The sequence below is a fragment of the Lepidothrix coronata genome, unplaced genomic scaffold (genome assembly GCF_001604755.1).
Source record: "Lepidothrix coronata isolate B3197 unplaced genomic scaffold, Lepidothrix_coronata-1.0 Scaffold178, whole genome shotgun sequence".
NCBI lineage: Eukaryota > Metazoa > Chordata > Aves > Passeriformes > Pipridae > Lepidothrix > Lepidothrix coronata.
The window spans coordinates 805,854-821,879 of NW_016690358.1; the positions used below are offsets into that span (position 1 = coordinate 805,854).

Consider the following 16,026-nt stretch of genomic DNA (forward strand, 5'->3'; position numbering starts at 1 on the left):
TACTGGCAATCCCAAATTTTCTGAATGATGTGACTGGACAAAATACAGAGAGGGAAATGGAGCAAATTGTTGTGTTGCAGCTTCTTTATTTGTAGGACATGATGAACTGAGACTACCCAGTACAAATGCTCCCCATTAACCAACACGATATTCCCAGCTGATGGCTTTCCCTCTCTGAATCAGCCCACTGAGAAGATGGATTCAGCTCTGAGGACCTTTATGTCAGAAGTCCTCAGGCTTTCCAGAGTAGTAATTTTTTTAGTGTTATTTAACATCCCATTGAAGTAGCTTTGTGTGCATTTTCCTAGGCTTTCCAAAAAGGAGAGGAGGGAAAAAAAAGGCAACTAGAGAAGTGTGTGTGGATTTTGTGACATGTCTGTGTTTGATAGAAGGGGATGGATCCTGGTCCTGAACTAAGAGTGCCTGGTGATCATCTGGCTGCTGGTGATGGCCCTGGTCCCAGCAGGGTTTCAGTCTTAAACATATAATTGGAGATATTTGTTGATTGTAGGAGGATTATGAGAGTTCAGTTTGGGTTCTGTTAAGGAAATGATGAGCTCTTAGGGGTTCCTCTGCTCTGCATTCAGCCCATTGTCTGTAGTACTGTTTTGGACTGCAAAGACACTGTTTCTAGATTTCTATAGATCCAGATTTCAACCTTGTTTGAGGTCTCTTATGACTGGAGAGTTATCCCAGACTAATTATCCCCACCTTGGTTTCCTTTATGTGGTGCCAAAGAGCTCTTGCCTGTAACTGAGAGTGCAGTTTATCAAAAATACAAATAGATCTCCATTCTGAAATCAACTTTTCAGGTCTGCTGCTGGTAAGAAAAAACTTTAAGCTGTTTAGCTGCAATTATAATGCTCATCTAAAGAATCAAGAAGCATGGTCGTGTTTAAACAGATGTGGAAAACACTTGCTAGGTTAACTGTTGGAGCTGGCAATATGCAGGTATTGTCAATGCACTGTCTAGAAAAAAATACATGTGGCATTACTGTCAAATTGATAAACACCTCATTTATTTCTTGTTTTGTTTTGTTTTTCCCTTCCACCTGTGCCTTTAGGTAACAACACTGGTTAACACTAGCAACAAGGGCCCCTCTAATAAAAAGCGAGGACGTTCTAAAAAGGCCCATGTTTTGGCTGCTTCAGTTGAACAAGCAACAGAGAATTTCCTGGAGAAAGGAGACAAAATTGCAAAAGAGAGCCAGTTCCTCAAGGAGGAGCTGGTGGCGGCAGTGGAAGATGTTCGCAAGCAAGGTAAGAGCTGTGTGTCTGGCTTGGCAAACTGTGGCTCTTCAGAGTAAGTTCCTTTTGCTGTTATTTCCCATTGCTTTGTTTCTGACTCTGCACCTCTCCACTTGTGTGGATTCTCAGCTTGCCTGCCTGGCATCCTTGAGCAGTAATATGAACTGGGTAGATCTGGAAGTTGGATGTCCCAAGTCAAGATTAAGAGGAGAAGCAGAAGGGCTGATTCTTTGAAGAACATTTAAAAACTCAGTTTAGGCTTAAAAGTAAACCCACCCACCCCAAATTTTATGGAACTACATCTCAAATGTCAATAACTTCTTCAATATTTCAATGCATACAGACCAGCATTGTAGGAGGAAGAGCCAAGTGTTGACTTGACAGAGATGTGTATCTTGAATATGCAAAATGTAAACAGCAACAAACAGAATGTGAAGACCTTGGTTAAATATTCCAGGCTTCCTCCCCCACATCTAGTGTTGACTTTTATAGTTTTCTTTTTTACTTTCTTGGAGAAGACTTCCAAGAAAAGCCTGTGGAGCTGACTTACTCTAAAATATGCACTAGTAAATATTGTTGCTCATAAATCATTTATCATTCTTCCAGTCATGAGTCTTTTCTATGCTTCAGTGAAACCCAGTCAACTGGTATTAATGGTGACGACTGCTCCTGCGAAAAAGGGAAAGCTCATTAGCATTAATTACTTGTTTGTAGCTGAAGTTGCAGAGTGGTGAAATATTAGTTAGAAATGGTTATAAGTTCTGGATGATCCTGGCTGACAGACCAATGAAAGATCAAGGTAAGAAGGCTGCAAAATAAGAGGCTAATTGAGTTGGCTTAATTTAACAACAACAAGCAAGGAAAGAGACCCCTTTGACTCAAAGCTTTAATTCCTGGTGCTTGCAGCTCAGAGTTGAGTCAGAGCTCCTCTGGGAGTGCCTCCAAGTGACTCTGTGATATCGGTGAGCAAGGGAGCTGTGCTCAGCCCTGGGGACTGAGAAGTTCCCTGAGCTGGATTTGTAGTTGTGTATTGCAGTGAGAAGCTGGTAGGAAGGAGAGACTGATAGAAAAACCTTCTGGATGGCCCTTTCACTTGTTTCTTGGCCTCTCCTTGGTTTTGAGACTACATGTGGGCTTGGTGCCAAAGCCTCCCTGCTCCGTTGGCCTCTGACAGAAGTGCGTGGCTGAGAGCAGCTGGAGTGAAAGAACTTCCCACCTTAATGTCGCTGCACTTCCTCCTCCCTTTTTGCTTGCATGGGGTCTGGTGCACAGAGAGAGTGGCTGTGCCTGTTTCCTGGGGCTGGGTGTGTGCTCAGACTTGAGGCAGTCCCTGGATACAAGTGGTGCCCCCATCATTTGTGAGGAGCAGGGGTCAGAGCTGTGCCCTGTCACGGTGCCACTGTTTGGCCGGGTTTAGCAGAGCAGCTCTTGGTGAGGAAATGAAAATCAAACCAGCCTTTGAGGAAATTAGAAGCAAGAGGTAAAAACTGAGAGACAGCAGAGGGGGAAGGGTTATTGCCAGCAGTGCCTGGGAGGATTGCAGTTCTCAGCAGTGCTATAACAGCTGGGAGGTACAGCCTCCCAACATACGTGTTTATATACATTGCATGCACTTATGAGGCACTCCCAGTATTGTGGTAGACCAGTTGGAATCAATGAACTGGAGAAACAAGGGAAGTGTGATACAAAGCCTGTCTGTGTGCTTAGCAAGTCTTCCTTGTGTTGGTGCCTTTATCTGCCTTTTGCAACGGGGGCAGGAGTGGAGAGGAGGATCTGGGTGTTGTGGTCAGCAGCAGGGTGATCAGGAGCTGTGTCTGAGAGCAGCAGTGGGATTACAGATATAGAGCACAATTTATCTTCAGCAGGGGACAGGAAAATAGAATTAATAATGCCTCTATTTAGAGTAGGGGGAGGTTTAGTTACCATAATAAAAAAAGATGAATGAGTGTAGACAGGGATTATGAAGATGATTAGGACAATAGATAACTTGTCTCATCAGAGAAAATTAAAAAAATTTTTTTTAGCCTAGCAAGAAGAAGATTGAGAGAGTACATGATTTTAGTGAGCACGCTTGTTCATAAAATCCCATTTGCTGGGGGTAAAAAAGAAGTGAAAAGAGCTATTTGGAATGAATAATAGCATGGCTACGTACTAAATCAATGTAAGTGGATCTTCAAAGTCTTCCTGTTTTTTACAATAGAAGGATAAATTACAACTTGCTTTAAATATTAAAAAAATTAATGAAATCTACAGTAAAATTCCTGGCCCTTTAAAGATTTGGACTTTTAGTGTTTTATAAAGCAGTAGAACTTTTTAAGATTTTGAGCAGAATAGTGGAGGCAAAGAATCAAAGTGTTTTTCAGAATAGATCCTGCTGAAGTTGGTGCCAGGAAAACGTTTGATGTGGATGCCTCGGATTTCAGCGTCCTTGCAGTGTTTGTTACAGTCATTTCTGCCATTGAGGGCTTGCTGGGTAACAGAGGGGGCAATATTGGTCTTGCCCAGCCTTAGTCCTTCCACTGTGAGCTCTCTGTGGGGTTCTACCTTCTCATGAACCATGAAGCCTTGGAGTGTTCAACTCTGTTCAGCTAGTGCTGTTGGGAGGTGTTTTGGAACAGAACCAGTTCCTTACCCAGGTGCTTGGTACTGAGACAGGTTCCAAACTGGGATTAAGTATGACATTTCTTTTGGGTCAGACTGAGACTATTCCAGATTTCCTGGAGTACTGATGGCCATAGTTCACTGTCTCTGCATGTGAGCGTGGGGAATTAGCTGTGCTCTTGCAACTCAACATAACAGACCAAAAATTAAAGCTTAAAATTAAAAAGCTGAAACCTTTGCGTGGGGCTTGAGGTAAGAGAATGGGTGAATGGTCTTGTGAATCCTGTTGGCTTTGATCATGTTTCAGGTTGCAAATGCAGGGGAATGAGCTGACTGATTCAGTGTGGTCTCTTTCTGCCTTGTGTTTCTAAGTGAAGGATTTTTCAAAACTGAACAGTGAGACCAATTATGAAAGGGGAAAACAAGTTTTCAACTGTACTTCATGCAGGATGCATGGCTTAAGGACTTTCAAGGAGCAGAAGGAGGTCAGTTGTGGAACACAAACACTGAATTATTCTTGAAAAACTCAACTTGAAAATTCTGTTGTGACCAGTTGACCTTATTTCTTGGAAAGGTGCAGAGAGTTCAGTTATTTCCCTCTAAGAACAATGCTTTAGGAGTGTGCACTTGGATTAGAAGTAATCCTTCAGCCAAGGACTTGGGGTCTTTGAAAAGCTGTAACCTAAGGGAGCTCAGAGATGGCTCTTGGAAAACAGTAGGAATGTTGTAGGCAGTATATAGATTTAATTGAAGACAAGATTAAGGAACTAACAGAAGTTTTTATTGCCATAAGTATCAACTCCTGTATTGATGTGGGAAAAGGTGATGTGGGGCCTTGTCCTTTATAGCAGAAAGCCAAGGCAGCCTGTTGTGGCAGGGTGTTGAAGGTGGCATTAGTGGTGAGATGGGACTTCAGTATCCACAATAGTAGAGACTTGAAACTCTGATTTCCTGTTTGCCTTTGTTTAGTGGGGAATGGCAACCTCTAGGGAACTGGGGGGGTGCTCTGGGCAGGTGGGGGAATGGCCTGGTGGCACCTGTGCTGTTTGCAGTGCTGCTGGCAAAGCAGCCTGGGGACAGGCTTTGGGCTGGGAGGCGCTGAAGGGTACGAGGTGATGTGTGGGCACGAGTTTCCAGCTTGGAAGAAGAGCATCAGTCAGTGCCTGTGTGTCCTGGTCCTGCTGCCTTGCCTGTCCCTCTGCCCTCCCCTCACATCAGTGTTGGTGGGAGCAACTGTGTCGTGGTCATTGTGTACCACTGCAAGGAGCATTAATAGTGCTGTCTAAAGTGCTGTCAGACCCTTGGGCATGGGGGGAAGGCAACTAGAAAATGGTAATTTTCTTTTGACGGACTAAAATCTTACTATTTCTGAAATGGGCTTTGTTCCATTAGATTTAATTGAGTTCTTAGTGCTTTTTTGACAAAATCATAGGGCAGTTACTGTTACCCCTTTTTTTCTCAACTCTGTTTCATTTTCTTTCCCTTCTAATACCTAGTGAAAATGCAAGGTTATATTGGAAAAGCAGATTACTCATGTAAGAATTTGTGCGAGCTTTATAATCTGAGTCTCATAGTTGGACTCTTCAGCATGTGTTACTTTTAACTCTTCTTTATCTGCTCCCCAGTTTGTGTTACCTCTGGTTCAAATTTGAAAATGGGAAGATTATGCTGGATCCCCTTTGAACTGCTAATGCACACACACAGTGCAGTAACTGCATATTTAGGCCAGGGCAGAGTGCCCTGTTACCATTTGAATCCAGCTAAAATAACTACCCCATGTTGCTTTTCCTTTATAAAAAGTCTGAAAGCCAGCTTTCTTTAATTGGCAGAAATATATATATATGCAACAACTTTAAATATAATCTTCCTTTAATTCTGGGAAGCTGGTTATCTTTTGACACCCTGACAAGCTGTTTGAAACTCACTAAATCTTTTAAAGTCTCCTGTTAAAATAAAAAGGGATAACATTTTATTTCAGGACTGGCTTGAAAGGTTGCAATTTAAGAGATGGGTAGAGGATAATTTTGGTCGTTAGCAATTTCTGAGATTCAAGTGAAGCAAGTGGCCACCTCTCTAAATTTTTTTTTTAAATAGAAAATAAATGAAAACAACATTATTTTAGCAGATGAAAATGTGGGAATCTTACATGTAAGTAAATAAAGGGGGAAATATTTTTAGTCAATTTTTGGTTCTGGCGTATCATAGAATGGCCTGGATTGGAAGGGACCTTAAAAAGACCATCCAGTTCCACGCCCTGCCATGGGCAGGGACACCTTCCACTAGCCCAGGTTGCTCCAAGCCCTGTCCAGCCTGGCCTTGGACACTTCCAGGGATCCAGGGACACCACAGCTTCTCTGGGCAACCTGTGCCAGGGCCTCCCCACCCTCACAGGGAAGGATTTCTTCCCAATGTCCAATCCAAACCCGCTCTCTGTCAGAGTGAAGCCATTCCCTCTTGTCCTGTTACATCATGTTCTTGTAAATAGATATCCTTAAATCCCAAGATTGTTAATAGATTTCATACTTGCAGTGGTGACATTTATTTTATTATTAGCTTTTTCTAGAAGGAATAAGGAAAGGTTCATGTCAGCTATGTAGGGGTTTTGTAATCTTCTGACTGGTTGCAGTTTTCAGCATTGATGATACATTCTTTCATCCATCTGGAAATCTGGGTTTCTTATCCCTTGTTAAAGTAAAAAGTCGTGTTCCCCAAAGTTGGGTAAGGGGTAGCTTTGGGTTGATATTCAGAGCTGGCCTGTGCTTGGACAGAAGATCTTTTTTTTTCCTCTCTCACAGTACTGAAGTAGCATATTTTTTTATCTTAAAATGTTATGTGCCGCTCTTGGTTGTATTATTTAAGATGATGGAAGGGTGTTACATAGGAGGGAACATTTGAACAAAATTAAGTATCTCGATGTGGTTGCTTGGACAGACTGGCAGCTGTGCTGGGGCTGAATTTAGCTATGAAGGTGTGGAGTGCCTGGGTGCTAGAAACTCTCTGTGGGGATGGTTAACCCCCAGACTCTCCAGCTGTTGGTATTTTTGAGTAGTTAAAAATAAGTTGTTAAAATAAACAGAAGCATCCCAGGACTGCATCATCTAGAGATTTCGGTGTGGACCTTGCCCAGCCCTGTTTGGGAGTGGGCTCCATGGGACTTGCTGTCAGCTGTCACTTGTCAAGCACTGTTGGAGGTTTTTTCTTCTCATCTGAGACAGGCTATTTTTGTTTTGGCATTTGGCCATGTGGACACTTTTTCATACAGGTCTGGGAAGCCTCTGGCACAGCAGTTACAACAGTTCATCTCCCTTCTGGTCATCTGCTGCTGCCTGCACATCTCTGACCTTGAGGACCTACGTTTTCTGTACCAAGTCCTAACTGTTCTCCCAGCAGTTTCTGAGACGCAAAGAGATCCAAGAATAATAATTGGATTCCAAAACTTCCTGCTGTGTAGGAACTGTGGTACTGGAAGCTGCTTGAAAAAGCAGGGGAGAAATCCAAAATTTACTCCTCTGACTATATGCAGACGTTACTTTTATGCTTTCCAAATGCCTTCTGGAGGAATTGCTCTAGCTGGGTAAAGTGGCCTTTGCTTTTCATAGTTAACCAATGGCATTGTTACCATCTGAAACCCAAATTCTTTCCTCCTGCACCAGATGCAGACCCACAGGCTATGAAATGCTGAAGCATTTTACGAAGCAGTGCCTGGCTTTGAATTCAAACCAGGGCATATCCAGCCAGGTCATCGCTCCGAGTTGTTTACAGTCCCAGGAGCTGTGGCAGCTCGCTGTGTGTTTACAGTGCTTTCTGCTGCTTTCTGCTTAACTCCTTTTGCTCAAGCTTTGAAAGCATTGTAGCTTGTGAAATAATTGCAGCCCTACGAAGGCATGCTGAATTTGCCTCTCCAGAGGATTCTGGCATGTTAAAACCTCTACAAATGGAAATAAGGACTAAAGTGCCATTTCCCAACCTTTCCTCCCTGCCAAGCCCCTCTGCCAGAATCCTGGCAGCCCCTTGGGAAGTGCTGTGCGGTGTTAAAGCCACCCCTATCCCCCTGTGCAGGTGACCTGATGAAGAGTGCCTCGGGGGAGTTTGCGGACGACCCCTGCTCGTCGGTGAAGCGCGGGAACATGGTGCGCGCGGCGCGGGCCCTGCTCTCCGCCGTCACCCGCCTGCTCATCCTGGCCGACATGGCAGACGTCTACAAGCTGCTTGTCCAGCTCAAAGTGGTAAGAGTGGTTCTCGGCCATGCCAGGAGTGCCCTGCCAGGTGTCTGTGTCACACACGTGCTGACCCTGCGGGGTGTGTGTGCTGGCCGTGCCTCGCTTCTGGAGCAGGGAGGGGTTTTGGGTTTTTCCTCCCAGCACAATGTGCGTAGTGGACGCCTGTCACTTGTTTTTACACTCATTGTCAGTAGCTGTTGACTTTGAGTTGCACTTTGTTCTGAACTTTTAGTATAGAAACTGAGGCTCTGTGGCCGTAGGTGATAGTTGGCCCTTTCATCTTACCGAAATCATTTGGCTTTCATATAACTTGGGATGAGTGCTTCGGCTGACCAAGTAAAATGAGAGTGGAGTATTTGAGTAAGGCTTTTCTTCCCTTGAGCAAGAGGGTGGTGGGTGGTTTGTGCAGAGTTTGAAATGAAATGAGATTGGATACTGGGCCTCCCTTTGCTCATGGGCTTTGAGGACTTTCTGTGTGCCCTTCAATGGCTGCTGCCACAGCTCTGCCAGGACCCTGGGCTCCTTTATGCTCTTTCAGGTATGTGTACTTGGCTCTCTGGTAGCTGGTGAGTATGAAGTAGTAGCTAACCCTTGTGTACTGTTAGCCTTTGAAGTGTCTCTCTGCAAAAAATAACAAGGGGCAAAGGAAGATTGCTTTCTCTGTCTGCCATGAAATACATTCTGAATTGCTTCCTGACCTGTGGACTGTATTGCTTGGAAAAATACGTGAATGTATTTTCTTTTAGGTGGAAGATGGTATCTTGAAACTGAGAAATGCTGGCACGGAGCAGGACTTGGGTATCCAATACAAAGCTCTCAAACCAGAAGTGGACAAGCTTAACATAATGGCAGCCAAAAGACAACAGGTATAGTGTGGCAGCTCTTTCTTCTGTATGATATTTCTTCTTTTTCAAAATAAGGGAACCTTGCTGCTCTTGGACAGTACTTTTTACTTTTTTTTTTAAAAAATTTATTTTTTTTTAATTATTTTTATTGCTGATTCTTTGTGTTACTCTGCCATGTTTAGGAACTCTGAACTTCCTTGATAAGCAGGAAAAGTCTGCTTGGCTGCAGGGTGCTGCTTCTGACAGAATTCGTTCTTAGTAGCATTTGTTGATGTTTAATGCTTTAGTGCCTTAATGAAGTGCTACTCCCCAAGACTTGCACTTCCCAGTTTGAAGCAGTGCAGGTGTGGATAAGGAAGGAGAAGTGATTTGTTTCCCAGTGCCTGGTGCACTCACCCCTAGACCACACATTGCTGTTGTGGTTCACACAGACAGACTGTGTCCATGTGCAGTGGGCAAAAGTCATGGCTGGGCACAGCCTTTTCCAAGGGAGTGAGTGGTGATGCTCGTTAGTCTTGCACTGAAATGCCCATTTGAAAAGGGATTTAAATCCCTGTTTGTTATGGGTATGTTCTTTGTTTGGATGGCTTGTGCATAACCTTAAATTGCATGTGAAATTTGTTTTGTTCAACAGCACTGGTGTGACTCATTCTTGTGTAGGTAAGTTTTCAAAAGAAAGCAGAGGTGTGGGCAGTTCCACTTATCAGGAATAGCATAATTCTTGTAAAACATTTTTTACCTCTTTGTTCTGCTGATATGTACAAACCCAAATTGCTTATGCACCTCTGACACTTCTTGGGACTTTTTGCAGAGATTTATCTTAGAAAATAAACTGGGTACAGTCTAAAATGGATTGCCAGTTGGTTATGTATCTCAAATCTGATTGCAGTAAATGGGAGTAGGGTTGTGATGGCAATGCAATAAATGCTCCTAAACTGCTCTGTGATAGATTGTTCTGCACTATGGGAAGTGGTTGTACAAAATCTGTAAATCTGTATGCCTGCTTGGAGTGCCCTCCCTGCTTGGTGTGTACCTTACAGAGGTCACATATTGCCCATTCATTTTGAAGAGTCTGACAGATTTTTTTTTTTTCCCCCTTTCTCAGTAAGGCAGTCCTCATCTTCCTTTTCGTCACCTCTTTGTTAGATTTAAGAGGTAACTTTAAAATTATGATGCTGCCAATAACTGTGTTCATTCTTCCTTTTATAAACCTGCTGCTTGTGCTGGACTCAGAAGCTGTATCTAATCAGAGTGCTTCTGTTCCAAAACAGAGGTGATGGTGCTTCAGAGAATTGCAACAGGGAGTGTTTGGGAAAAGACTTATGGACTTGCTCGCTAATCTTAAATTAGCAGTAATTACAATCATTGGATTAATTTTGTCTCATTGGAGGTGAACAAGAAGTTGAATGAGATGATATATTTGTTCTTCTGAAATTAAGTACCCCGAGTCTCTTGAGAAGAGTAAACGTCATCTTCTAGGTGTAATTAAAGAAAACATTCTGGTTGTGAGCCTGGGAGTTTAAATTAAAGATGATCTTGCTTCTCATCTGCAAGTGCAAGACAGGGCAGCTTTCAAAATGCTGGTCTTGTGCTGCAGAGAGGAGCAAAAACCCAACGTCAGATTTTGAATTGTGGAGCTGTGAATTGCCCTACAGTTATGGTGGTTTTTGTCTTTATGAAGCTGTTGTGTTTTGCAATTAGTTGAGCCCTCAAGAATAAGAACACTCAGTCAGCAGACAAATTTGAGCACACCAGGCAAAGAACCTGCCTGTCTTTTGAAGATGCACAGAGATGGCGTGTGGATGTTAAACGTAGGGAACGTTCTCAAATGCTTTTTTTTTTCCCCTTTAATTTTCCTAACAGGAATTGAAAGATGTGGGTCACCGTGACCAAATGGCAGCAGCCAGAGGAATTCTGCAGAAGAACGTTCCCATCCTGTACACGGCATCCCAGGCCTGCCTGCAGCACCCTGACGTTGCTGCCTACAAGGCCAACAGGGACCTGATCTACAAGCAGCTGCAGCAGGCGGTGACGGGCATCTCCAACGCCGCCCAGGCCACCGCCTCCGACGACGCTGCCCAGCAGCAGGGCGGGGGGGGAGAGCTGGCCTATGCTCTCAACAACTTCGATGTAAGTTTTGAACCCTTTCCGTTTGAAAAACAAAGTGGTAACTCAACACCTCGAGTGCTGTGTCCAGTTCTGGGCCCTCAGCTCAGGAAGGATATTGAGGTGCTGGAGCAGGTCCAGAGAAGAGCAACAAGGCTGGTGAAGGGACTCAAGCACAAGTCCTATGAGGAGAGGCTGAGGGAGCTGGGGCTGTTCAGCCTGGAGAAGAGGAGGCTCAGGGGAGACCTCATCACTCTCTACAACTCCCTGGCAGGAGGGGGGAGCCAGCTGAGGGTTGGTCTCTTTTCCCAGGCAACCATCAGCAAGACAAGAGGGCTTAAGTTGTGCCAGGGGAGGTTTAGGTTGGATATTAGAAAGAATTTCTTTCCAGAGAGGGTGCTCAGCCATTGGAATGGGCTGCCCAGGGAAGTGGTGGATTCTCCATCCCTGGAGGTTTTTAAGACAAGACTGGATGTGGCATCAGTGCCATGGGCTGGGAACCACGGCGGGGTTGGATCAAGGGTTGGACTTGATGATCTCAGAGGTCCCTTCCAACCCAGCTGATTCTATGATTCTGTGATGTTCGTTCACCTGGTTTAGTGGCAGCAGCTGACTTCTATTTATATTGCCTGCAAGATCATTTTCTGCTGAAGTGCAGCAAGTCATAGGTAAAGTAAAAAAAAAGTCTTTTTCCAAGCTGGGGTTGATGGAATATAGAAAGTTATCTATGTGGTTCTTGGTGATTGAAGGCTGTCAAATTAAACTAGCTCTGAAATAGCAGTTAGCCTACTGCTACCTTAGATGTAAGCCCTTGGTTTATTTGAAATTGATTATTTCATAATATATTTATGTAATGTATTCTTGTAGGTGACAGAAATGATTTATTAAAAGTGAATAATGTCTTTTGGAATTGCCCAAACTACCTATTGAGAGGGACATGAAGTGGGAAGTTTAATATGATATTTGGTTGGGGATGAAGTCATTTCACAATGATGTGTTGTACTGATCTGTCATGTTCTTTGTCTCATGTTCAGCACGTTGCTGAGGACAGCCATGCATTTTTACTGAGATCTCTTTCCTTTTGAAGCCAGGATTCTGTATCTACCACTGTTTCAGCCTCTGAATTTTAAACACCTTACCTCGAGAACTCTATTTAATATTGCAAAGCCATCACTCAAAAGGCAATTAATAGTTGTGGTTTTGCCAGATTTTAATCACTATCTCCTTTTCATTCTTACCACTCTTGTTCCTCCCTTTCTGCCATGTTTCTTTTACCAGGATAAAGTACTATTTGAGTTTTCCCCGTGCCTGGTGGGAAGCCTTTCTCTGTGATCTCTTGGGTAACAAGAGGATGTCATGGCTGTCTTGATCCTTGTGACTGACTTCAGTTTGAAGTCTGCCTTTCTTACTCTGTCATCTGTGCTCTGTAAGCCTTAGGAGTGTGCCTCAGGTTCCCCTGAGGGACCACAGGGTCTCACAGGTACCTGTGGGAGGGGAAGGCAAGGCCCTGCAGCAGCAGTGTCAGGGACTGACTTGGGTACATGGAATTGCAGAAGCAATTCTGTTCAGGTTTGTGGAATGGCTTATCCAGCTCAAACCATCTAACAAGATTTCTGATATATCACTGTATTTTACTATACAAGCCCTCCAATATATGGCTGGAGACTACTTTTTTGAGTGTTGCAGTTGCCATGAAGCTTGTGAGCTTTTAATTCCACTTTGTGGAGCTCTCTGCTAGCAGCAGTGCTTGATCAGCAGGCCAGCTCAATGCACGGTGTGTGCAATAGCTCTGTCATCTCATCCTTGCCAAAGGAGGCTGACAAAACAAATGTGGTGAGGTTCTTGGCAGATGTTATCCCTTCACTTCATTTCCTGCTGCTGCTTGAGTGTTATTGTGCTCCTGTAATAGAGGCTTTGCACACACATGCCCCCACATACTCCAGTGATGGTAAAATATTAAATGGCTACCAGAAAATAACAAGCTGATTGTTATCTCTCCTTTCTGATAGTGCAGTCCATGCTACCATTGTATTAACTACATGGCTAAAAGCTTCAGGAGAAGTGAGGAGCGTGTTGGAGAGCACGTGTTGTGTTCTCATCCTGCTGTGATGGCTGAGTGGTTGCTCCATTGGGATATGAAATGTGCTGGCTGGCAGGAGAAGCAGTGGTTGTGCCATGGCTGCTGAGCTTAGCTGGTGGACAAACTGAGAACTCCCAGCTTGAAAGACTTTGGGCATTCTCTTGTAATTAGCAAATCTTGCCCCTGTACTGGGAAGAAAACCCATCCAAACCCTAAACCAACCACCAAACCTTCAAATGGCCAAATAAGTTTTCTTTAAGAAATTAGAGACCTGTTGAAATAAATGACAGGCAAGTCCTCAAAGGTGGTAAATCCTGCACAGCTGCTTCCTGGGGAACTTCCCTGGGTGGTGTGTTGGCCCCTTGAGAGCAGATACATCAGTGCTGCTGTTTCAACCTTAAGTCTCTTGGTATGCTTATGAATAGTCTGGCAAGATAAAACTGTGATAATTTTCCATCATGAAGAAATTGATTTCTGTGCTGTTTGAAACCTTTGTGTTGATATTTTCCTAGGGAATTTTTGAGAATAGAGTTGTATTTACCTGCCTAACAGCAAAGAGAAGGAAGACTGGGCAAAGTAGGACAATGGAGCACCATATACAGGGCTAATTTTGGATGTTTGTTTTCTTGTTCGTGATGGGATAATTATATCTGACAAGTTAACTAGTGAAGGCATGTCTGGATTGACATGTAGTTAGGAAGAGTTCTGTACTTTGAACCTTATTTGTGCTGGCACGTTCGATTTTTGCCATTCGTGTAACGAGGCTTCCTGTGGCCAAGATTTGTTTAGCTGTCAAAGCAGCACAAGAAATGACTGACGATGTAATCTGCTGGGGAACCTCTTAGTAATTTTACAAAACTACTCATGAAAATCCTCCTCAGTGCCAAAATAGTGTCGTTTGTCTTTAAATGCCTGATCAGAGTGTTGCTCTAAGTGTTGGTTGTGTTGGTGACTTCTCCGTAACTTGCTGCTTGGTCCGATCACTGATTTTGCAGAACCTTTCTTTTACTAGAAACAAATTATTGTGGATCCATCGACCTTCAGCGAGGAGCGTTTCAGGCCGTCCCTGGAAGAGCGCCTGGAGAGCATCATTAGCGGCGCGGCGCTGATGGCTGACTCATCCTGCACACGTGATGACCGGCGGGAGCGCATCGTGGCCGAGTGTAACGCGGTGCGACAGGCCTTGCAGGATCTGCTCTCCGAGTACATGGGCAACGTGAGTATCTCCGGCTCTGTTGGCTTCCTTTGGGTGGGTTTTAACTCCGTATGACAAGCTAAAATGTGGAATCGAAGCTGTGTGTCTTAAAGCTGGTTTGTTCTGGTCCAAACAGAGTTTGAAAGGTAAAGAATAGTCCCAGAAGGTTTGTCTTGAGGCAGGATGAAACTTACTTAAATCATCAATGATACTTACCTTAAAAGTGATCTCTAATCTTCCAAGCAACTGTTATCATCATCAAGTGTTAACCCTTTGGCACTGCTTTTATTTCATGACTGTTAATGTTGGTTTTTATAGGAATTCAGTGGAATTAGTCTGTTTTTCCACCTTGGTTTACGTAAAGTAACAGGGCTTACGCAAAAAGTAGTACTTTGCTTCTGTTGACTCTTGGAAAGTGTAACTGTGTCATCTTTTTAGCTAAAGGCATAAATTGTCAGAATCAAGTTAGTTATTGTCGCTACTCAGTTTGAGTAGAGGTGATGTATGAAGTCAAATATTTAGTGAAGAATCCTGAGAGCAGTTTGGTATAAATATTGGGCTCTGAGCAGTTCTTTTCCAGTGTTTAGGCACTGAATGTGCACACACAGTATTTGAAGCCTGGGAGTGTTTCTGCGGTTGGAGTAAGTATCATATCATGCGGATGAGCTTCTGCATCTGAAGGCATCATGATACAATATCGGACTTTCTTCCCCTCCATTGCTCCTTTGCTCTTGTCCCAGCGAGTTTTTATCTGAGTAACTTGCTGTGTTGAGAGGTGGCTCGGGATATCATGATTGACACTGTATCTGGTCATTAAACTTGAGTACTGTTAAAGCTGATTTTGGAAATAAAGTTGCAAAAATAGCAACAACTTAAGCAAACTATATGACTTGTAGAACTGTGGCAAGTAAAATTGTCTGAAGAAATGTTAATGGGAGTCTTATTTATGCTTTTGAACGTGTTTGAAGTGAAAGTTCAGAGATACCTTCTTTAGACAGTAGGACTTATTTAGGAGCCTCAATGTGTTAAGTACCTTAACTTCAAATCTTTTGGAAAAAATGACTTCAATGCAGAGTAAAACTGGTCCAAAGGCTGCCATATGTGGGTTGGGGTGGTAGAATTTGGAGAACAGGTGCAGTGTGTGGTAGAGAGAAAGGAAAACAAGGATTTCTGTTTACCAAAGACAAGGACAAAGTAATTGAACAAAACTGATGCAAGTCTCATGTAGCCTGCGGGCTGAGCAAGGTAATTCGTGTAGTCTCTCTTAATTGCTTGTGAAAGTAGCTTGTGCTCAGCACTGACACTTTGTAGAACTTCAGAGTGCAGCTGGGAAACAAAGAACGAGGTTGTGCCATTCTAAACTCCAGTGAGCAGGGTGTTTTATTAGTCTGTGAAGAAGCATCAGCAAAAATCCCTCAAACAAACGTGCTGCTGGTTTGGATGGAGCCCTGTCAGCATGACTGAGAATGGAGCAGCCACCAAAGGCTAATTGAACATGTGCAAGAGGTAAATGCTCGGTCTTCCATGTAAGAGTTGGTGGCATTTGTCTCAGTTGGTCAGTACCCACGTGAGAGTGCAGAGCTGTGACTTCCTCTCCCAGAAATGCCTGTCCTCCTCCTCAGCCATGTGCTCTTGTCTCTGATACCAAGTTAAAGAATGTATTCCCTCTGTTATCTCCTTTAACACATTGTGAAATTAGTGGAGCATGCTGAATTTTTTAAAGTCACTGCT

General features: G+C 43.6%; 1 protein-coding gene across 3 annotated transcripts in view; it reads left to right on the forward strand.

The window, feature by feature from the left end:
* CTNNA1 (catenin alpha 1) overlaps nucleotides 1-16,026 on the forward strand; it is a 119,447-nt gene that overhangs the window by 17,250 nt on the left and 86,171 nt on the right. For all 3 annotated transcript variants that reach the window (XM_017830428.1, XM_017830426.1, XM_017830427.1), the window contains 5 exons: nucleotides 1,065-1,260; nucleotides 7,909-8,075; nucleotides 8,816-8,935; nucleotides 10,778-11,044; nucleotides 14,113-14,316. In XM_017830428.1, coding sequence (XP_017685917.1) covers nucleotides 1,065-1,260; nucleotides 7,909-8,075; nucleotides 8,816-8,935; nucleotides 10,778-11,044; nucleotides 14,113-14,316 — 954 coding nt within the window. The remainder of the gene's footprint in view (nucleotides 1-1,064; nucleotides 1,261-7,908; nucleotides 8,076-8,815; nucleotides 8,936-10,777; nucleotides 11,045-14,112; nucleotides 14,317-16,026) is intronic.